Raw genomic sequence first — 24,417 nt, forward strand, 5'->3', positions numbered from 1 at the left:
TGGTCGTCAGTCCTCAAAGCTTCATCAAACTCAAACTGAGGAGAACAGACAGGCAGAGCCTCCAGTCAGCACTTCAACTGAACAGATGGAAACAGAAGCTGATGGAGAGGACTGTGGAGGACCAGAACCAGCCAGGAACTCTGATCCAGATAGACATTTACAACCAGATGCTTTCATTAAGGTATCAGAATCAGGTTTATTTCGCCAATTATATACAAACAAGGAATTTGACTCCGGTTTTATGTAGTATCAGTAATAATAATCCATTAATATAATAAACTGTATTAAATAATTACATTCACAGGGACCATTCTGCTGCATAACCAAAGAAACATGGGCCCTTTAAAGGTCTCATATTGTAAAAAGTGTGATTTTCATGTCTTTTACATTATAAAGCAGGTTTAAGTGCTATATAAATACTGTTAAACTATCAAAGCGCTCAATATATGGAAAAATACAAACAGCCCGTATTCAGAAATTGTGTGTTTGAAACAAGCTGTTTGGATTTCTGTTCATTTGTGATGTCTCAAATATATATAATTTAAAGATCATTACATGGTTTTAAACCTAAACATTCTAAATGTGTCCCAGTTTATTTCCTGTTGCAGTGTATGTAAATAAAATCAGCTGACAGGAAGTAAACATGGACCCAAACTGTTGCCTAGCTACACAATTCTGTTGCAATTCCGTTGAAATGCACTAAAACAGAGCGTTTCAGACGGGGAGTAAATACAGGTATATTTAGACAGACAGTATGAGGAAAATAAAAAACATTTTTTTACATTACAGCATGTAAATATGTTCTATTAGAAACACAAAATACAAGTATGAACCTGAAAATGAGCACGATATGGGACCTTTAAATAAAAAGTTTGATCACTTTTATTTTGAAGAGGTGATACCGGAAGTAATTTACCGTGGCTGAGTTGAGCAAAGTGGAGTCTGGTTGAAGAGGTTCTTGTTGTAAACCGTTTTTTCCCCCGTTAGTCCCGCTGGTTCTGTCAGTCAGTTCATCAGATACAACCGGACTGAACCAGCAGAGTCTGGATGTCCGGGTGAACGTCTTTAAGTGATTTTGTGGACGTTTCACTTCAGACTCATCTGTTAGCCGAGGATGCTAATGAAGTTAGCTTGCGTGTCTGGAGGAAACGTAGCTGTGATTCAGTAAACATGTCTAAAGGTGAAATGCTGAGAGCGTTGGTGAAGCAGCGACTAACTGCGGCTGCTGAAGAGATATGTGGGCTGTTTGAAAGAACGATAGCAGAGTACGAGGAGGAACTCTCTCGATCAAAAGAGGAGAACGAGCGACAACAGAAACTACTGGACGCTGTTTTACACCCGGAAGTCCGGATACACAGAGCAGGTTGGTTCCTTTTCATTGTTTTGTTATCTACGACTGAGCATTAGGGCCACATTAAGGGAAAACATAACGTCATATTACAAGAAAGAAGTCGTAATTTAATGAGACTGAATTCATACTATTTCAAGAAAAAAAGTTGTAATATTACGAGAATAAAGTCATAATTTTATGAGAAAAAAAAGTAATTTCCTCCTCCACAAGAGTCAGTTTCCTCATCAGGTCCGTGTGGTTCTTTCTTCAGAATGAACGCAGTTTCTTGCTCAATCTTTTCAAGGTCCTGATACTGATGATAATGTGGTGCTGATGCGCCAAAATTAAGTATTTGGTTATTTTTGAAACCTAAACTAAAGTATAACTTCACAAGATGCTCCACGTTCCTCATTTTCACACTTCTTTCCCCTCTAAAATAACACGTCAATTTACTACTTTATAACATTTTAATAATAATACATAAATATAATACTTTATTCTCATAATATTACGCCTTTTTTTCTCGGAAACTTATGACTTTATTCTTATAATATTACGACATTTTTTCTTGGAAACATATGACTTTATTCTCATAATATTATGACTTTATTCTCGAAATCTCAGATATTTTTTTTCCCCTCAAGGTGGCCCTAATACTTGGCCGTAGTGTTGAGTTATGCAGTTGCAGACATGTAGGTGACTGGAATCTTGTTTCTTGGCTGATGTGACTAAGCAGTCACTCCAAGTTTTAGTCCCTCAACAAACAAATCAAATCAAACACCAAACAAAGACTGAACAGCTGCTTCTCTCAGGTGTGTCTCAATGCAGGAAGAAAGTCTCAGGTGAGCTTTCCACCCCCTTTTATAGACCTAGGAAGATAATGTGAAGCCCTTTGCTCCAGACACTACTGTCACAGACTTCAAGCTACAATAAACCTCCAGCTTAAGACATCGAGAGTGTCCTGTTGCTTCTTCTGTCTCCAGTTAATCTGCTCACAAGATGTCCATCTCAGGGGACACCCCTCAGTTTTACTTAAGTAAGGTTTCGAATGCAGGACCTGTGGTGAAGTATTTCCACAGTGTGCTAATATTAGTACTTCAGTAAAGGATCTGAATACTTCTTCCACCACTGGTTACAAGTACAAGCATTTAAAAAATTACTTAGTTAAACGTATGCAAGTATAGTCAGGAAAATGTACTTAAAGTAGAAAAATGTCCCATGTGTCTCTTTTAGCGTGAATGTATTATATATTATATCATTAGAGTAGTTTTACTCATGCACTAATGTAGACGCAGGATTTGACTGTTGTAGTTGGTTGAGGTGGAGCTCATTTTGAACTATTAACTAATGATTAATGAATACGTGTTAACATGAATTTACAGTTTTCTAAGACGTGTTTATGTATTTCATTAGTCTCCACAGACGTCCAGCAGCTGTTGGTGGTTAAAGAAGAGGTTCCCCCTGAGCAGCAGAAGTGGAGCTCCAGACTGGACCAGGAGGACCCAGAGCCCCCACACATTAAAGAGGAACAGGAGGAACTCTGGACCAGTCAGGAGGGAGAGCAGCTTCAAGGGCTGGAGGAGGCTGATATCAAGTTCCCATTCTCTCCTGTCTCTGTGAAGAGTGAAGAAGATGATGAAGAGAAATCTCAGTCCTCACAGCTTCATCAAAGACAAACTGAACAGATGGAAACAGAAGCTGATGGAGAGGACTATGGAGGACCAGAACCAGCCAGGAACTCTGATCCAGATACACATTTACAACCAGATACTGTTGACAAGACTGGAGACTGTTCTGAACCTGAGACTGAAAACAGTGACGAATGGAAGGAGACCAGAGAACCTCAGTCAGGTTTAAACTTTCTGAATAATGATGGAGTTCCTGTCGATGATGGTGAGAAAATATTAAGCTGCTCTGTGTGTGGGAAAACATTTGGCACCAAGGGGAATCTGAAGAGACACATGGGAGCTCACACAGGACAGAAACCTTTCAGCTGCTCAGTTTGTAAGAAATCTTTTACACAGAGTGGAAATATACAGAAACACATGAGAATCCACACAGGAGAGAAACCTTTCAGCTGCCCAGTGTGTGATAAATCTTTTGTTGAAAGTGGAAATCTGAAGACACACATGAGAACTCACACAGGAGAGAAACCTTTCAGCTGCACCATCTGTAAGAAATATTTTGCACAGAGTGTAACTTTACAGAAACACATGACAATCCACACGGGAGAGAAACTATTCAGCTGCTCCGTTTGTAGGAAATCTTTCGCACAGAGCGGAAGTGTACAGAAACACATGAGAATCCACACAGGAGAGAAACTATTCAGCTGCTCAGTGTGTGGTAAAGGTTTCAATGAAAGAAGAGATGTGAAGATACACATGAGATGTCATACAGGAGAGAAACCTTTCAGCTGTTCGGTCTGTAAGAAATCTTTTACACAGAGTGGACATTTACAGACACACATGAGAATCCACACACGAGAAAACATTGAGCTGCTCAGTTTGTGTTAAAAGATTTGGCTGCAAGTCAAATCTGAAGAGACACAAGGATTTACACAGGAGAAAACTAATTTTGCTTCTCAGATTGTGGTAAAATATTCTATTGCAAGGACCACTTAGTTAATCACATGAGAACCCACACAGAGGAGAAACCATTCAGCCAGGAACTCAGCTCCAGATAGACATTTACAGCCAGATACTGATGACAAGAATGAAGACTCTTCTGAACCTGAGACTGATGACAGTGATGATGATTGGAGAAAAAAAAATAGTTCAGTCCTAACTGTCTAAAGTCGGTCTCTAGACATTCTGATAAAACTATTAATATTATTAAGTTCAATGACGCGAACATTGTCAACAACCAATAGGAGCGCTCTCTCCAGTACCAAACAGGAAGCAGAAAACGGGGTAGAAAGTAAACATGGAGGAACTGGTGAAGTTGTGGAGTGAACAAGACGTGTCCTCCCATTTGTACCGCGATAGAGTGGAGAAGGAAAAAAAGCTGCAGATTCAAAATCCCCACTGAGTATGCTAAATGCTATAGCTAGCTAACTAACCACTGTCGCAAACGGTGCTACTTGCAAGCTAACGTGAGCTACTGGAATGTTTGCTATTAGCCTACGAGCTAACCGTACGTTTCAGCTGAAGATTGCCGGCTTCAATCATATAAATCTGGCTGCAGTACTCGCTCTCTCTCTTTCTCTCATATATATCCATCTGTGTGTGTATTTATACTTTTATAGAATATCATTATATTGTTTGTTTATTTAGTCTATGTTTGAAATGAATAATGTTGAGGGGTGAGAGATAGTTTTGCCATGTGCAATACTGGTTGAGAAACCATTTTTTATCTGCTGCCTCTCATTTCAACTGCCCCCCAATAATAACAGTAACACTGTACCACGCAGAGATGTTAAGTTTTATTGTTACAGAATAGTTATTGTGATATATAAATGTGTGCATCTTGTTTGGCTGGTGGCAGAGGGAAGAACAGCTGTGTTTTTTGTTGCTCATTCAACAAATAAGTCATCATGGCACAGTCAGAGGTGCTTTTGACCACCATGTGAAGAGGCCACTTGCAAAATGGATATCTCCAATTGTGCTCATTTCTCTAAACCATGTTTTTTTTTCAGACGAAATCATATAAAAACAGCGGTTGGCAATATTTGGTGTATTTTGTATTCAGAAAGTATACGCTGTAAAGCGTTACATACAACAGTTTGTTGTTTCTTTTAAAGGTTTTAAATAAATTTGAAATGAGAAATAAATGTGGATACTAAAGTAATGTCTTATCACGAAGCACTGCAGAAGTTAACATGGCAGCAACACAGCAGGACTAAATTAAGTATATTGCTGTGAATTTCAAATTTTTCCAACAGGCCACTGAGGTCCTCGACTGATGTCCGCAGACCTATGGTCCAATAATCCGTAAACTGCAGTTGGAAGAAAGAAAACAGCAGCTCCTTTCACCAGTTCACCAGACAGTTGTCTATTTCAGTGTTTGACGGGTCAAAAATAAACAGATTGATTGTGTCGTGTGATCAACAGGGGGATGTATTGGCAGAAAAAGAATATAATATTAATAAGTATGTTTTCTTTTGTGTATAATCACCTGTTTTCATTATAAACACTGGCTCTAGAGAGGGACGTTTCAATTTTGCGTCTGCCATCGTAGTTCTCCTACGAGCATCACCGCCCGATGCCACCACATCCTACACACTGCACCTTAAAATGTTGAATCTGCACTGCTGAATTACCAACCAATAAACAGCGTGCACTGAAGTCATAATGTTACTTCAACTGTTGAATAGACTTTCATAGACTCTAAAAGGTTTACACTGTCAAGACTATCGTTGTGCTCCGTGAGTTCACTGGCAAAATACATGAATCCACACAAATTACCTCAGATGTGTATAAATTGAGTTGTCTGATTAATAGGCAGTCATCTATGCAATTCTAGTTAGCTGCAGAATCCTTCTATCATGACGTGCATATTTTCAGTAATGCATATTCCATATCGAGTGAGGGGAATCTTAAATGCCATATTGACCATCGTGCAAAGTAATTAAAATTCACACTGGGTTTTCTGTGCAGGCTAAAGTCCTGTTTTTCCATGACATCAAGAAAAAAAAAAAATCTGATTGATTTCGGTGATACTATTTACAGGTTTACCTCAACGTCCACCTTGTCCAAACTTGACCCCCCTGTATCACTCAGCCCGTGACTTATATGTACATCACATATATATGCATATATGTGTGAGACATATATAGAAATATACACTATATATGTAGTTTACATATTTTGTCATATAATCAGATTTATGTAGTGGACCAAACGCAGCAAAAATAGTTTTTTTTAAAAAAAAACTTTTATTTTGAAGCTCAGCAACTAATCTGCCCCGGAAGCTATATATTCCTTAGTGTGGCTGACGTCACACTTATTTGAGCAAGATGGCGTCCAGCAGAAACGTGTTAGCAGAGTCTCTTTGTTGAGTTGAAAATGTGTAAAGTCCAGATGCTGAGAGCGTTGGTGAAGCAGCGACTAACTGCGGCTGCTGAAGAGATATGTGGGCTGTTTGAAAGAACGATAGCAGAGTACGAGGAGGAACTCTCTCGATCAAAAGAGGAGAACGAGCGACAACAGAAACTACTGGACGCTGTTTTACACCCTCAGCTTCAGTTACACAGAGCAGGTTGGTTCTCTTTACTTCTTCTCTCTCTGTTCTCTCTCTGGTTCTACCAGAGCAGGTTGGTTCTCTTTACTTCTTCTCTCTCTGTTCTCCTTCAGTAAAGGATGTGAATTCTTCTTCCACCACTGGTTACAAGTACTGACAACAACTGCACTATACTGTAAACTGACAATATCATTACTACTCAGGTGTAATTCATACTGTGCAATATTTTCAGGTGGGATTTCATTTAATTCTCACTGTGCAATATAATTTTCCACTTGTTAAATTGTGTTAAGTCTGTTATTGTTAATACTGTATATACTGCTTCTATTTTTATACTTCTATTTAAATGGTTCATATTTTGTTACACTTTGTTTAACTCTTTTTTTACTGTGTTAGCTGATGCTTCTTGTTTTTGTTTCCCCTTTGCTGCTGTACACTGCACATTTCCCCACTGTGGGACTAATAAAGGAATATCTTATCTTATCTTAAGTAAAAGTCCTGCATTGAAAATTAAGTAAAAGTATGTAAGTATAATCAGGAAAATGTACTTGAAGTAGTAATTTATGTAGACGCAGGATTTGACTGTTGTAGTTTGTTGAGGTGGAGCTCATTTTGAACTATTAAACAATTAATGATTAAGTCTTACCATGAAATTACAGTAGTCTAAGATGTGTGTATGTATTTCATTATTCTCCACAGACGTCCAGAAGCTGTTGGTGGTTAAAGAAGAGGTTCCCCCTGAGCAGCAGGAGCGGAGCACCAGTCCGGTCCAGGAGGACCCAGAGCCTCCACACATTAAAGAGGAACCAGAGGACTTCTGGACCAGTCAGGAGGGAGAGCAGCTTCAAGGGCTGGAGGAGGCTGATATCACTAAGTGCACATTCACTGTCCTTGTGAAGAGTGAAGAAAATGATGAAGAAAAACCTCAGTCCTCACAGCTTCATCAAAGACAAACTGAACAGATGGAAACAGAAGCTGATGGAGAGGACTGTGGAGGACCAGAACCAGCCAGGAACTCAGATCAAGATACACATTTACAACCAGCTACTGATGACAAGACTTCACCGTCCTCTGAGAGTGATGACAGTAGCGAATGGGAGGAGACTGAGGAACCTCAATCAGGTTTAAACCCTCTGCAAAACAGTGAAGTACCTCTAAGTGAATGTAATACTGGAAAAACGTCAGTTAGCTCCTCTGAATGTGCTAGGAGATTTGGCCAAAAGGGACGTGTGCAGAAAAAAACTGGATTCCAAACAGGAGAGAAACCCTTCAGTTGCTCAGTTTGTGGTAAAAAATTCACATTAAAGCAAAATCTAAAACGACACTCGACTGTCCACACGGGGGAGAAAACATTTAGTTGCTCAGTTTGTAGTAAAGGTTTTTCCCGGAAGTACTCCTTAATGGCTCATATGAAACTTCATTCAGAAGGAGAGCGTTTCACCTGCTCAGTTTGTGAAACTCGTTGCGATACCCGTGGCACTTTCATTAAACACATGAGAATCCATCCTCGGGAGAAACCGTTCAGTTGTTCAGTTTGTAGTAAAACATTCGCACAAAAGAAGACTCTGACTCGACACTTGTTCGTCCACACTGGGGAAAAACCATTTAATTGTTCAGCTTGCGGTAAAAATTTCACACAAAAGGGACATCTGATACGACACGCGTGTGTCCATGAAGGGGAGAAAGATTTCAGTTGCAGCGTTTGTGATAAAAGATTCTCTCGGCGCTATCATGTCAAAAAACACAAGTGTGTTGGTGAGAGCGGCATCAATAAGTGAAGCTGCAGAGATGCTTGTTAAGGCTTTTCCAGCAGGATTAAAGTACTGAGGGGAAGATTTGGTTCAACACTGATCAGCTAGAAAGGTTGATACAGACTCCAGTCTACGTTTTTCAGTTAATTAGCTACACAATCATTGTAATTCTGTTGTTATTTGGTAGACATTGTATTGTTTTGATTTGTCTGAAAGTAGTTCCATGTACAGCACTATGGTCAACATTTTTTGTTTAACAACGGGATTGATGATTAAATGACTCCCATTAACACTGTTTATTTCTAATTTAACGGACTCTCCTGGTCTTGAAATGATCTTTTATCATTAGTAAAACAGGAACAGTTGATTCTTGAAGTGCTCATACTGTTTTTGGTGTTATTTTGGTCAGATCACAAGTCTTCAGACAAACTTTGATAGGACACAGTTCAACAGCTGAGGTGTTTAGATTTACACAGTTAACTTTAAAATGTTGATTTAGGATTCAAATGTCAGTGTTATGAATGAAGTTTCCGAACTGTTCGGTACGTTCCTAGAGTTGTTTTAAATAGATGAGTTTCATATTCTGTTTACTGATTAAGCGGTCACCCTGTTTACTACACACAATCTAAACTGAGAACAAAGTTTTTTTCAAATACCCAGTTCAACCCAAAACAAACGAAATTCACTACAAAATAACGAGTGATTTTTACCCTTCCAGTAAAGCTTTAAGATTAAGATTTGGCTTTGAGAGCAATGAGTGTGTTTTCTATAAAGGTGATGTAAAAGTAAAGTGTCTTTGATTTTCTTGAAAAGCGCTATATAAATACAAATTATTATTATCATTTTTATTATTATTATTATGTTGAAACAACAGGGCATCTCTTTGTTTCGTGCTCCCATACGCAGTTCTGGAAACAGTTCAATAGTAAATCCACAGCTATGTTAACCACTGATCATAATAGTATTATTTTTGACATAGCCACATTCTTTATTCATAAGGCAAAATGTTTATAGACCCCACCCTTCATGTGCTACTATAATGAAACTCTATATAAAGTCCCTGAACTGAATGGAAAAAAATTAACTATATATCACTAGAAAATGATCTGACCCTATAACTATTATCTATTTTTATTTATTATATATTTATCTAATGGAATCTTTTCACGCCTTCTCTTTACTTATTCTTCTCTCTCTGTTCTCTCTGGTTCTACCAGAGCAGGTTGGTTATCTTTAATGAAACAATTCTATTTGAAATAATGTCATATTATAATTAAATTAGCTCATTTATCTCAACATTGAGACCACAGTTGTGGGACAAGAAGAAAAGTAGTGTTTGGACCCATACAATGCTTCATAAATTTGATTAAATCACATTATTTAGTGATTATTTTTAATGTCAAGATGAGTAATAACACTGTATTTATTCATCAAGCATTGCACTGCAAATTTTAACATTTAAAATGCCCTTAGTTGCAGAAACATATCTGTTTGGAGTAAGAGAGCACAAATCCCAGTATGTACAGGAATACAATAATATATATAATATATGAAGAATAAATCTACTAACATCTAATTATCTTGGAGAGGATGTCACCTTTTTTCCTTTTCAAACAACACAGGGCAGGTGAATATAAGAAATTAAATGATGTGACGTCACACACTCCTGTCCAGTAGGTGGCGGTATGCACCTTCAAGCTGTTTTGATTACAAACCGGAGAGACGCTTCTCTGCCTCTGATTGGCTTACCCTGATATTCCCTAACCAATCACTGCTCTTGCTTAAAACTAACCAATCCAATCAACGAAGGCAGCGAGAACCAGCCAATCAGAGGCAGAGGAGGGCGGGTCTTCGCTCTAGCAGGATTCTTGTTTTTGTAGACTGTAAAAAAATTGTAATATTATGAGAATAAATTCAGACGTTTACGAGAATAAAGTCAGAACTTTACGCGAAAAAAAGTCGTAATATTATGAGAATAAAGTCAGTAGTTTACTAGAAAAAAGTCGTAATATGAGAATTAAGTCATAAATTTACAAGAAAAAAAGTCGTAATATGAGAATAAAGTCAGTAGTTTACTAGAATAAAGTCGTAATATTATGAGAATTAAGTCAAATTTACAAGAAAAAAAGTCGTAATATGAGAATAAATTCAGACGTTTACGAGAATAAAGTCAGAACTTTACGCGAAAAAAAAGTCGTAATGTTATGAGAATAAATTCAGAAGTTTACAAGAAAAAAAGACGTAATATTATGAGAATAAAGTCAGAAATTTACAAGAAAAAGTCATAATATTATGAGAATAAAGTCAGAAGTTTACAAGAAAAAAAGTCGTGATATTGTGAGTATAAAGTCATACGTTTACGAGAAAAAAAGTCGTAATATTATGAGAATAAATATATATATATATATATATATGAAACAATTATATTTGAGATAATGTCATATTAACATTAAACAGACATTAAATTAGCTCATTTATCTCAACATTGAGACCACAGTTGTTGAACAAGAAGAAAATGGTGTTTGGACTCATAGAATGCTTCATAAATGTAATTAAATACGCACTCCTGTCCAGTAGGTGGCGGTATGCACCTTCAAGCTGTTTTGATTACAAACCGGAGAGACGCTTCTCTGCCTCTGATTGGCTTACCCTGATATTCCCTAACCAATCCTCTTGCTTAAACTGACCAATCCGATCATCGAAGGCAGAGAGTTCTAGCCAATCAGAGCCCGAGGAGGGCGGGTCTTCTCTTCAGCAGGATTCTTCTTGTTGTAGACTGGTTTTTTTTTCCCGCGAGTCAGTTTGTGTTTGTCTGCTGTGATTCAGTAAAAATGTCTAAAGATCAGATTCTGAGAGAATTTGCCAACCAGCGACTATCTGCAGCGTCTGAAGAGATATTCGGTCTGTTTGAGAGCACGACGGCAGAATACGAGGAGGAACTGTGTCGGACTAAAGAGGAGAACCAGAGACAACAGAAGCTACTGGACGGTCTGTTGAGACCTGCAGACCGGAAACACAGAGAGGGTTCGATCTGTTACATTGTTTCATTATCACTTTAAACTGCTGTGGAACCAGAGGAGGAGGAAGTGTTCACATCCTTTACTTAAAGGGCCAGTGTGTTTACACGATACTTTACTACGGAGGGTCAGGGAGGAAAAATTATATGTCTGAGATATGGAGAATAAAGTCAAAATATTATGAGAATAAAGTCCTAAGTTTACGAGAAAAAAGTTTTAATATTATCAGAATAAAGTCACAATATTATGAGAATAAAGTCATAATATTACGAGAATGACGTCATTATATTATGAGAATAAAGTCATAATATTACGAGAATGAAGTCAATATATTATGAGAATAAAGTCAGAAGTTAACGAGAAAAAAGTCGTAATATTATCAGAATAAAGTCACAATATTATGAGAATAAAGTCATAATATTACGAGAATGACGTCATTATATTATGAGAATAAAGTCATAGTATTACGAGAATGACGTCATTATATTATGAGAATAAAGTCAGAAGTTAACGAGAAAAAAGTCGTAATATTATCAGAATAAAGTCACAATATTATGAGAATAAAGTCATAATATTACGAGAATGACGTCATTATATTATGAGAATAAAGTCAGAAGTTAACGAGAAAAAAGTCGTAATATTATCAGAATAAAGTCACAATATTATGAGAATAGTCATAATATTACGAGAATGACGTCATTATATTATGAGAATAAAGTCAGAAGTTAACGAGAAAAAAGTCGTAATATTATCAGAATAAAGTCACAATATTATGAGAATAAAGTCATAGTATTACGAGAATGACGTCATTATATTATGAGAATAAAGTCAGAAGTTAACGAGAAAAAAGTCGTAATATTATCAGAATAAAGTCACAATATTATGAGAATAAAGTCATAGTATTACGAGAATGACGTCATTATATTATGAGAATAAAGTCAGAAGTTTACAAGAAAAAGTCGTAATATTACGAGAATAAAGTCATAAATTTGCAAGAAAAAAAGTCGTAATATGAAAATAAATTCAGACGTTTAAGAGAATAAAGTCAGAACTTTAAGTGAAAAAAAGTCGTAATATTATGAGAATAAAGTCATAAGTTTACAAGAAAAAGTCATAATATTATGAGAATAACTTCATCAATTTATGAGAATAAAGTCAGAAGTGCACAATGAATACATTTACTTAATTACATTTAGCTGACGAAATGCAGGACTTTAAAACAGTGGAGTGTTTTCACAGTGTGGTATTAATACTTTCACTTCAGTAAAGGATCTGAATACTTCCACCACTGGTTACAAGTAAAAGTCCTGCATTGAAAATGTTATCTAAGTAAAAATATGCAAGTATAAAATATTCTTAAAGTATAGTTAAATAGAAAAAATGGCAGAAAATGTCCCCTGTGAGTTTTCTGCTGTTATATATTGTATCATTAGATTATTATTATTATTCATGCAGTAATGAAAAAGCAGGATTTGACTGCTGTAGTTGGTGGAGGTGGAGCTCATTTTGAACTATTAACTAATGGTTGAAGAATACACGTCAACATGAACTTACAGTCTTCTAAGACGTGTCTGTGTATTTCATTAGTCTCCACAGACGTCCAGCAGCTGTTGGTGGTTAAAGAAGAGGGTCCCCCTGAGCAGCAGGAGTCTGGACCAGGAGGACCCAGAGCCCCCACACATTAAAGAGGACCAGGAGACCAGTCAGGAGGGAGAGCAGCTTCAAGGGCTGGAGGAGGCTGATATCAAGTTCCCATTCACTCCTGTCTCTGTGAAGAGTGAAGAAGACGATGAAGAGAAACCTCAGTCCTCACAACTTTGTTTAAAATAATATTTTATGTCCCCTGAACAGCAGTATGGTTTGAGCTGAATTATCAGCGGTGATAAATCTGGAGCAAAATATTTAAACTTCTTATTATTCAGCAACGTTTTCTCTCCAGTTTAAAGTCATTATTTCCTTGTTTTTGCTTGTTACATGTAATCTGTTCAAATTGTTTTTCATGATTGCTTACAAACAGTTTCACCATAATAACTGCAGTTCAGGGTTGCACTTCAATATTTCATATTTTGTAAACAGATGTTTTTTTTTTATTTGATTAACTAAAATGAAAATGTAGTTTCCTTAATAAAAGTGGTGGCTAGTGATGAGCTGCATTTACACAATTTAAAGAAAGAAATAGTTTATTCCACTTTGAGTCTTATTTTTATAGTTTTGTCCATCATGTCCGTCAGTTATAATATATTCGTGCTCTCCAAGTTAATATCTGAGATCTGTGAACAAGGTGACATCATTCACTTTATGTGAACTGAAAGACGGACGGGTGAGAAATACATGTGCTCGGTAACAAATAAAATTCATATTGCATATTATACATATTGTGGAGGAGGAAATGTCTTTTTTTCTCATAAAGTTATGACTTTATATTTGTAATATTATGACTTCTTTTGTCGTAAAGTTATGACTATTCTCGTAATATTTTGACTTTTTTTCTCGTAGTTATGACTTTATTCTTGTAATATTACGACATTTTACTCCTAATGTTATGACTTTATATTTGTAATATTATGACTTCTTTTCTCGTAAAGTTATGACTTTATTCTCATAATATTGCAACTTTTTTCTTGTAAAGTTATGACTTCATTCTTGTAATATTAAGACTTTTTTCTTGAAATAGTATGACTATTCTCATTAAATTATGACTTTTTTCCTCCTAAAGTTATGACTTTATTCTCATTAAATTACTATTTTCTTGTAATATTATGACTTTATTCTCATTAAATTACTACTTTTTTCTTGTAATATTATGACTTTATTCTCGTTAAATTATGACTTTTTTCTTGTAATATTATGACTATTTTCATTAAATTACGACTTTTTTCTTGTATTATTATGACTTTATTCTCATTAAATTACGACTTTTTTCTTGTAATATTATGACTATTTTCATTAAATTACGACTTTTTTCTTGTATTATTATGACTTTATTCTCGTTAAATTATGACTTTTTTCTTGTAATATTATGAATTTATTCTCATTAAATTACTACTTTTTTCTTGTAATATTCTGACTTTATTCTCATTAAATTACTACTTTTTTCTTGTAATATTATGACTTTATTCTCATTAAATTACTACTTTTTTCTTGTAATATTATGACTTTATTCTCATTAAATTACTACTTTTTTCTTGTAATATTATGACTTTATTCTCATTAAATTACGACTTTTTTCTTGTAATATTATGACTTTAATCTCGAAATCTCTTATGTTTTCCCCCCTCTCTCTCTCTTCCCCCTAACACTCCGTTGTATTATTGTGCTTATATTTTCTAAAACAATAATAATAAATATTTAAAAACGTTGCTAATGTCTAAGAACACTTACTGTGCTATACTCCTGAATTCCCACCAGGTGTCAGTATGAGCCAGGTAAAGTGACAGAATATGGACAGGCATCTGGCAGGACGACTCAGGAAGGACCGGGGTCCTTCAGCACACAGAGTAGTCTGTTATTCTGCTGAAGACATGAAGCCTGTAAGCTTTATTATTATCAGCTGTGTGTCTGTTTCTGCTACTCTGGTGGTTTGTGCTCATTGTTTACTGTGTGTTGGTGTATTAAGAGAGTTTAATATTATTTATTTATAGCCAACAAACCGTTATACTGCTGCTGCTAACAAGCTACTGCTAACCTGATGTGACAGTATTAATAATAATAATAATAATAACAGAGAATCGTTAAATATGACATATTCCTACCTATAAGAGAGGATGAATGTGTTTAAAACTGCTAGTAAACAACAATTCAGCGTTAATCTAAACGTGTCTTGACCTGCTTGTAAACGGTATAAATACCTATCAGAAGTACTAGTTCATGTTATAGACAGACTAGTTACATTAGTATAATAATAACATTAATGCAATAGTCGACCCTGTAAAAAATCAATCCTGCTTTATCCACATCCAGGATTGTTTTGTGAAAGGTCATTGAAAAACATGGATAATGTTTCAGAAACAAGTGTATTAAAGGTCCCATATCGTGCTCATCTTCAGGTTCATACTTGTATTATGGATTTCTACTAGAACATGTTTACATGCTTTAATGTTCAAACAACACATTATTTTTCTCATCTTGTCTGCCTGAATATACCTGTATTCACCCTCCTGTCTGAAACGCTCCGTTTTAGTGCATTGCAACAGAATTGTGTTGCTAAGCAACAGCTTGGGTCTACGTTTACTCCCTGTCAGCTGATGTCATTCACATACACTGCAACAGGAAATAAACTGGGACACATTTAGAAAGTTTACGTTTAAAACTGGGAAATAGTCTAAATATTGTATATTTGTGACATCACAAATGGACAGAGATCCTGACGGCTTGTTTCAAATGCAGAGTTTCTGAATACGGGCTGTTTGTATTTCTCCGTGTAATGAGCGTTTTGATAGTTTAACAGTATTTATATAGCACTTAAACCTGATATATAATATAGAAGACATGAAAATCTCACTTTTTACAATATTGGACCTTTAATTCAAAAGAAGATGCAAACTGAATAGATTAATGAATATATTCATTAATGCTATAATAATTCACACCTGTAGTTAGAGTCATCACATAAAATGAAACACTTTAGCCTACAAGAAAATGAAAAAAAGGTGCTGACTGAATGCTTAGAGTTGACCTCTTGACGGCTGATTTTATTTTGGTTTTGTGGGTTTCCATGTTAAATTGTTTTGTTTATCATGTCCATGTCATAGCCGACATAATGATAGTGAAATGGATGTGAAATCTGATTATATTGCGTATTATATACGTTAGAATCTAACCTTATTGTCCAAATCCCTCTTGATTTTATTTATTTTTTTAATAGTCCTATATTTTCCATCTCGGACAAGCAAGTAAAACATCTCAGCTACTTTCCTGAACAGAGCTTATGAGCTTAATTTCAAGCCCTGTATATAAAAAAACTTTATTCAAAACTTCAAAACAAATCTCTGCTGGTTGCATCTGGCAGCTGTGATATCATTATATTACATTTCACATATTTCACATTCCTCTGTTTCGACCATCCCTGCATCTGATTGAAGCACATTTTACAGATTAATCATGTTATTATACATAATCGAACATGTGTTCCTATTCATCTTACATTTATATTTTACTCACTGTTCTTACTAATCATTAAAACTCTGCAGGTAACCATCCCTACTTTTGGCACGCGTTGGCCAGGATTGTGGTTGCAGGTATATCAATGACTTATACACAACTTCACATATCACCTTCTTGTACTGTCGTAACTATTGATAACTGTGCTGTTACCTTCTGTAAGTCTCTGTTCTCTGTATACATTGTTCTCCTGTGCTTTTTACATGGGTGGTCTATTGACACAGTGTTCCACATCTCAGTGCAGGCCAGACTCCTTATTACAGGTATGTCATTTTGTCCTAAAGTTATACTTACGCCACAGTGTTTTGCGATGTGAGGCCACTACAGCAGACTTCTCAACACATGATATGATGCAGCAATATAACTCTGCATCTTGGTGGTGATAGCTTTCTTGTATTCAGGATTTCCCACATCAGCAATGATTGTACATGTTCAGCTTTTATGCAGTTTGTAATCACACAATGACAGTAGTCAGAATTTGAATTATTTCTACATGCAAAATTACAATGTTTATGTTTACTACAGTCCCAACATTATTCGTATATTATATTTGTGTAGCTCCTGCATTTGCTGGTGAGGATGCATCTTTAACCTTTCTGATAAACATACAAACTAATAACACATTTGTCTCTAACTTTTCTGTATCACCATTCCTCTCGATGTCATTTACAGATTTAGTGACCTGAAGAGGTGCTGCTTGCTTGCTCGACAGATTCACCGTTATATTTAGAGGAACATCATTTGTGATATAAGCTGTTTATTTTGCTCAAGAAGAGACGCTTCATTTTTACTGTCACTATGCCTCGCTACAAATCAAATCCTGAAAAGCGCAGAAAAAAGGACGCAGAGAGAAAGAAAAGAGCTCGCATGACGGAAACGCTGCAACAAACTGAGTGTCGCAGAAAAAGGGACGCAGAGAGAAAGAAAGTAACTCGTATGACAGAATCACGTCAACAAACTGAGTGTCGCAGAAAAAAGGATGCAGAGAGAAGGAAAACGGCTCGCATGACAGAAACACTGCAACAAGCCGAGTGTCGTCGGGCAATTTATAGGAAAAGGAAACGCCACCAAATGGCGAACGAGACGCCGGAAGCTGCAAAGCGTCGTAAGGACTTGCACCGACGAGCCATGGCAGAGCGCAGAGCACAACAAAAACTACATCTCAGAGGTAAATATTGTACATTTTACTTCACTACATTTGTGTGACCACTTTAATTTCTTTTCAGATTACAGTGTTTCCTCCCCTTCCTGTCCAGTGAAAACCAGGTATCTCTGGATGGATGGAAAAATGAAGTTTTCCTTTATGTGTTGGGAAATTTCTCCTCCTTCTTAAGCTAATTAAACTCTTTAAAAAGCCTCTTGGAGCTGAAAACAGGGCTGTTTTTTCTGACTTTTTAGAGATACGTGGCTCTCAGCGACGCTAATAACATATGATGATCTTATAGACCATGATGCATTGCTGTAGATTAAACCAGCCAACAGGATATAAAAGAGTTAAACACATCACACATTAATGCAGAAGTAATATTAATCCAAAAACATTAGATATATAATAGTAAAACACAGACAGGAAACATTTTGCTGCACTATCAGCACTTTTACTTTTGACACTTTAAAAACCTTTTGCTGATAATACTTGCATACTTTCACTTAAATAAGGTTTTGAATGCAGGACTTGTAGTGGAAGATTTTCAGTGTGGTATTAATACTTTTACTTCAGTAAAGGACCGGAATACTTCCACCACTGGTTACGAGTAAAAGTCCTGCATTGAAAATGTTACCTAAGTAAATGTATGTACGTATATATAGAAAGATGTATTTAAAGTATGAAAAGTAAAAGTACTCAAATTAGAAAAAAAGTCTCCTGTGACTGTTATGCTATTAATATTATATCATAGTGTTACAGTCACAGTAATCATATATTATATAATTAGAATATTATTACTTGATTGAGATGGAGCTAATTTTTAACTATTAATTAAGGATTATTAAATAAGTGTCAACATAAAATTACAGGTTTCTAAGATGTGTATGTATTTGGTTATTGTCCACAGACGTCCAGCAGCTGTTGGTGGGTAAAGAAGATGCTTCCCCTGAGCAGCAGGAGTGGAGCTCCAGTCCAGACCAGGAGGACCAGGAGGACCAGGAGGACCCAGAGCCTCCACACATTAAAGAGGAACAGGAGGAACTCTGGACCGGTCAGGAGGGAGAGCAGCTTCAAGGGCTGGAGGAGGCTGATATCAAGTTCCCATTCACTCCTGTCTCTGTGAAGAGTGAAGAAGATGAAGAAGAGAAAGCTCAGTCCTCACCGCTTCATGACAACAGAGAGGAAGAACATTTGAAAACAGAAGCTGATGAAGAGGACTGTGAAGGATCTGAATCAGCCAACTCAGATCCAGATAGTCCTTTACAACCAGCTGCTCATGACAAGACTTCACCCTCCTCTGAACCTGAGACTGATGACAGTAGAAACTGGGGGGAGACTAAAGAACCTCAATCAGGTTTAAACCCTCTGCAAAACAATGAAGTACCTGTAATGGAATGTAATACTGGAAAAACATCAGTTAGCTCCTCTCAAAGTACTAGAAGATTTGGCCACAAGGGATGTCTGCAGAAACAAACTGGAATCCAAACAGGAGCGAAACCATTTCTTTGTTCAGTTTGTGGTAAAAGATTTGCCCGCCATAGTGTTCTGAGACGACACTTGACTGTCCACACGGGGGAGAAACCATTCAGTTGTTCAATTTGCGGCAAAAGATTTGCACACGATTTTAATCTGAGAACACACTTGACTGTCCACACAGGGGAGAAACTATTTAGTTGCTCAGTTTGTAATAAAAAATTCACGCTAAAGCAAAATCTGAGACGGCACTTGACTGTCCACACGGGGGAGAAACCATTTAGTTGTTCAGTTTGTGGCAAAAGATTTGCACAAAAGGGACATCTGAGACGACACTTGACCGTCCACACGGGGGAGAAACCATTTAGTTGTTCATATTGTGGTAAAAAATTCACACAAAAAGGTGATCTGGGACGACACCTGACTGTCCACACAGGGGAGAAGCCACTCAGCTGTTCAGTTTGCGATAAAGGATTCACTCGGCTCTGTTATGTCAAAAATCACAAGTGTGCTGGGGAGAGCAGCCGAAATAAATGAAGCTTGTTGAGCCAATTTTCTTCCAGCAGGATTGAAGTACTGAGGCCAAGACTTGATTCATCACTGATCAGCTAAAAACTGTAAGACTACAGACTCTAAGACAAGCTTTTTCAGCTAAGATGAAGCTACACAACCATTGTAATTCTGGTGTTATTTGTCTCTACATTATTTTGTGTCATGTATTCATTGATTCAAATTGTTTTAAATTGTCTTAAAAATTGTATGTCCCATGAACAGCACTGTGGTTTGAGCTGAATTATCAGCAGCGATAAAACTGAAGCACAATATTTAACCTTCTTACTTTTCAGTAATATTTTCACTCCTTTTGCTTTTTCAGCAAATATTTCAGATCCTGTTTCCTTGTTTTGATGTGCAGGAACTTTGTTTTGGGTCATGAATATTCTGTCTTTTGTTTACAGATTTTTCTCTGTTTAATTTATATTTACTAGAACAACTATTGTAATAACGGTGCAAATTATTTTTCATGATGGCTCACACAAAAGTTCAGCCAACGTTTCACCATAATAGCTGCAGTGTTAGATACTGATGACGAGACTTCAGACTGTATTTTAACCTGATCCTGAAGATGGTGTTGATCATGAGCGTTAGAGAGAAACCAGGCTGAAATAATGAGGTTTCTGTAATACTGGTGAGAAACCATCCAGCTGCTCTGAGTGTAGTGAAAGCCTCAGCTCCAGGACACATTCAGGGCCTTGTGAAATATGATTCATTAAGAATTTATTTATTTATTATTTATTCAAATTTGTGGATATTTATTCACATCTTCTACTGAAATGAACTTTTTGACTCTTCTTTTTTTATTCCATGTTATATTAGTTTCATCTTTTATCTTTTTCAGCTTGTCTTAATGTCATTTTGGTATGTTAACGGTGTAAATGGGGTCTTTATGTTTTATGTAAGCAATTTGTTTTTACTTGTTGTTAAAAGCTTTTATACAAATAAATTAGCTTTGTGTTTGAAGGCGTTCCTTCTTCAGTTTGTGGTTCAAGATTTGGCTAAATATGTCACAGCTGAGTCGTAATATTACGAGAATAAAGTAATAACTTTACGAGAAAAAAAGTCGTAATATTACGAAAATAAAGTCATAACTTTAAGTGAAAAAAAGTCGTAATATTACGAGAATAAAGTCATAACATAACGAGAAAAAGTCATAACTTTACGAGAAAAAAAGTTGTAATATTTTCACTTAAACTTATGACTTTATTCTCATAATATTACGACTTTATTTTCGTAATCTCAGATTTATTTATTTTTCCTCAATGTGGCCCTAATACTCCGTCGTAGCTTTAAGTGACACAAGGTTGAATTTAACAAACAGGGTATAATGACATGATGTCACATTCTCAGTAGGAGGCGGTATGCACCTCAGAGTTGCCAACAGCCTAAACCGAGAGACGAAGAAGACATTTATTTTGAAACATCTCCCCGGAAGTGGTCGTTGGTGTTTACAGTGTTTTTGCTGCTGCATTCAAACAACAGCCGACAGTGTTTCGTTTTCTTCTCTCTTCTTCTCTTCCTGAGGGTGAAACATGTCCAGACTTCAGAGTCTGAAGCTGTTCATCAGCCAGCGGCTGAGTGCAGCTGTGGAGGAGATCTTCGGTCATGTTGAGAGAACAATAGAGGAGTATGAAGAGGAGATGAACCAGCGACACCGAGAGCTGATGATAAAACCTCATCAGGTTAACCAGAGGACTGGAGCAGGTTGGTTCTCTTTCTCCCGTTTCTACAGCTGTCCGTGCTGAGATAGACCTAAAGCATCCACACAGGGCTGAGCTAAACCATCAACATACAGCCTGTTAGCTGCTAACGTGAGCTAAACCAGCTATTCTCAACCACTGGGCCGCGGCCCACTGGTGGGCCTCATAGAGCCACCTAGTGGCCCGCGAAGATGCTGCCAAATAGTTAGTTTAACCGCTATTCTGTTTTCCAGAGGTTGTAGCAGGCTCAGTTTTAAAGCTAGAGTGAAGATAGTGAAGACCTTGACCTCTGACTTCAAAAGATGTGAATGTGTGAGAGTTTTTGTCCAAAAAAAAAAAGTGTGAAAAATTTCCAAATGTTCCAAAAATTTCCAAAAAATGTCCCAAAAGAATCGGATTTTTTTTTTTTTTTAAAGTCAGAAAACTTCTGAAAAATGTCAGAAAAAAGTAAAAAAATAAATTTAAGAAAGTGTCGGAAAAAAAGTTTAGAAAGTTTCTGAAAAATGTCAGAAAAAAGTTCCAAAAATGTCCAAAAATAATCTGAATTTTTTTTTTTTTAAGTCAGAAAACTTCTGAAAATTGTCAGAAAAAAAGTTGGAAAAAAAGTACAAAATAAATTCAAAAAATGTCCCAAAAAAGTTTGAAAATATCAGAAAAAAAGGTCCAAAAAATGTCTGAAAAAAAGTTTAGAAAGTTTCTGAAAAATGTCAGAAAAAAGTTCATAACAAGTCGGGAAATGTCCAAAAGGAAGGCAGAAGAAAAGTCTGATACTGGTATCATATGAAACTATAAAACCTAAAGAATCTGTTGGTACCAACCATGTCATACTAGCTCGTGGTGATGGAGGTTAAATAACGCTCCAAAATTATGCTAAATTTTGAGGAGGAATAACTGTCATGGCCATTCTCAAAGGGGTCCCTTGACCTCTGACTTCAAAATATGTGAATGTGTGAGGATTTTTATCCAAAAAAAAAAAAGTGTGAAAAAAGTCCAAATGTTCCAAAAATGTACAAAAAATGTCCTAAAAGAATCTGAATTTTTTTTTTTAAAGTCAGAAAACTTCTGAAAAAGAGTTAAAAAAAAAAAAAATTCAAAAAATGTCCCAACAAAAGTTTGAAAATGCCAGAAAAAAGGTCAAAAAATTGTCTGAAAAAAAGTTTAGAAAGTTTCTGAAAAATGTCTGTAAAAAGTTCCAAAAATGTCCAAAAGGAAGGCAGAAGAAAAGTCTGATACTGGTATCATATGAAACTAGAAAACCTAATGAATCCATTGGTACCAACCATGTCTTACTAGCTCGTAGTGATGGAGGTTAAATAACGTTCCAAACTCAACACTGTCATGGCCATTTTCAAAGGGGTCCCTTGACCTCTGACCTCCAGATATGTGAAAAGGTTCTATGGGTACCCACGAGTCTCCCCCAGACATATATGTCACAGATGCAGTGATACAAATTCTAGCAATTTTTGAAACCATAATATATCGTGGCATAAGCCGTTTCTGCTTGCTAGATAGCATAGATGTTGGGGTCTTTTCTTACTATGATCTATCTTCAGATAGTATGAATTTAAAATCTGTGTCAGTGTATTGATTACACTTAGTATAGTTTTACTGTAAATTCCAATATTGGCTCGATTCTGCAGAGGCAGATTCCTATATCTGCCATAAGGGGGGGGGAGATATAGACATTTATCAAAGCATTTAACAGCTGCTAAACCCAGAGCTGTCAACTTTTTTCACACAGTCTGAATTATTTGATATGAATGAACGACAACATTTCTCTGTAATGTCTCTGTGTGTGTTTAGAGCCCCCACACATTAAAGAGGAACACGAGGAACTCTGGACCAGTCAGGAGGGAGAGCAGTTTCAAGGGCTGGAGGAGGCTGATATCATCAAGTTCCCATTCGCTCCTGTCTCTGAGGATGAGGAAGAGGAACCTCATTCCTCACTGCTTCATCAAAGACGATCTGAACAGATGCATACAGAAGCTGATGGAGAGGACTGTGGAGGACCAGGACCAGCCAGGAACTCAGATCCAGATACCGAAGACAAGACTGGAGACTCTTCTGAACCTGAGACAGAAGACACTTCTGAACCAGAGAGTGATGACAGCGATGATGATTGGAAGCAGACCAGAGTACGTCGATCAGTTTTAAACTCCTGCCTTGTCAGTAATGAGAGATGTAATACTGACAAGAACTTATGTATCTGCTCCGAGTGTGGGAAAAGATTTGGCAACAAGACAAATCTGAAGGTACACATGATAATTCACACGAGAGAGAAACCATTTAGCTGTACAGCTTGTGGTAAAAGATTTTCTAAGAAGCCTAAATTAATTCGTCACATGAAACGTCACACGAGAGGAGAACATTACAGCTGTTTAGTTTGTAAGAAGCGATATAGATATAAACACGGTCTTGGCAGACATATGAGAACTCACAAAGGAGTGAAACTGTCTACTTTCTTTGTTACTGACACAAATAAACCACAGTAACACTCTCAAAGGATCAGATCCAGATAAACATTTACAACCCAACACCGAGGACTGATATTGGACCTTTCAAAGAAAAGTTAAAGCACTTCTTTTCAGATGATCTTTCATCACAATCATGTGATCATTACCTGTAAAAAAATGACATGCTAAGTGTTTTATTAAGTTTGGAATCTGACAATTCAAATGTACAGTTTATTATTGAAGGCATAAGTATGTTGCCTGTGTAATGTCTCTGTTATGTCAATGAACTTCATTATATTGTTGCTGTGTTATTCACATGCCTCAAGAAAACAACTGTCAAGATGTAGAAGAGACCAGACTGAGGGTGTGTTAGTAAGCCTTTAAAAAAAGCTGGTCGCTGTGTACTTTTTAGACAACAACTTTAGTAATTGTGTGTGAAGGGTTTGACGTAAGTTACTGAGCTTTTATAACTTAAATAATGTAAGGACGACAACATAATAACGAATAAAATACTCTACTTGTCCTGCTTAATCAATATTTTTGATGTTAACAAACCTTTTAGCTGTTCATTATGTCTGAAGCATTATACTGTGTATATATATTATATACTGTATATATAATATATATATATATATATATATTGAAATTTTTAG

At 36.4% G+C, this 24,417-nt stretch overlaps 3 protein-coding genes and 1 pseudogene across 3 annotated transcripts in view; all 4 read left to right on the plus strand.

The window, feature by feature from the left end:
* The window catches only part of LOC119503753 (zinc finger and SCAN domain-containing protein 2-like), a 681,462-nt gene extending 676,367 nt beyond the window's left edge, over nt 1–5,095 (plus strand). The window contains 2 exon segments of the mRNA XM_037795719.1: nt 2,753–3,809; nt 3,811–5,095. Coding sequence (XP_037651647.1) covers nt 2,753–3,809; nt 3,811–3,925 — 1,172 coding nt within the window. The 3' untranslated portion in view covers nt 3,926–5,095.
* The window catches only part of LOC119503782, a 119,123-nt pseudogene continuing 94,792 nt past the window's right edge, over nt 87–24,417 (plus strand).
* On the plus strand, nt 6,277–9,049 carry LOC119503796 (zinc finger protein 235-like). Its single transcript, XM_037795793.1, has 2 exons — nt 6,277–6,526; nt 7,208–9,049. The coding sequence occupies exons 1-2, from the start codon at nt 6,334–6,336 to the stop codon at nt 8,284–8,286; spliced, it is 1,272 nt and encodes a 423-aa protein (XP_037651721.1). The 5' UTR covers nt 6,277–6,333; the 3' UTR covers nt 8,287–9,049.
* On the plus strand, nt 20,983–24,295 carry LOC119503814 (zinc finger protein 629-like). The gene is made up of 2 exons (XM_037795826.1): nt 20,983–21,315; nt 23,115–24,295. Exons 1-2 carry the CDS (start codon nt 21,144–21,146, stop codon nt 23,801–23,803), a joined length of 861 nt encoding a protein of 286 aa, XP_037651754.1. The 5' UTR covers nt 20,983–21,143; the 3' UTR covers nt 23,804–24,295.

This window comes from Sebastes umbrosus, chromosome 15 (genome assembly GCF_015220745.1).
Source record: "Sebastes umbrosus isolate fSebUmb1 chromosome 15, fSebUmb1.pri, whole genome shotgun sequence".
NCBI lineage: Eukaryota > Metazoa > Chordata > Actinopteri > Perciformes > Sebastidae > Sebastes > Sebastes umbrosus.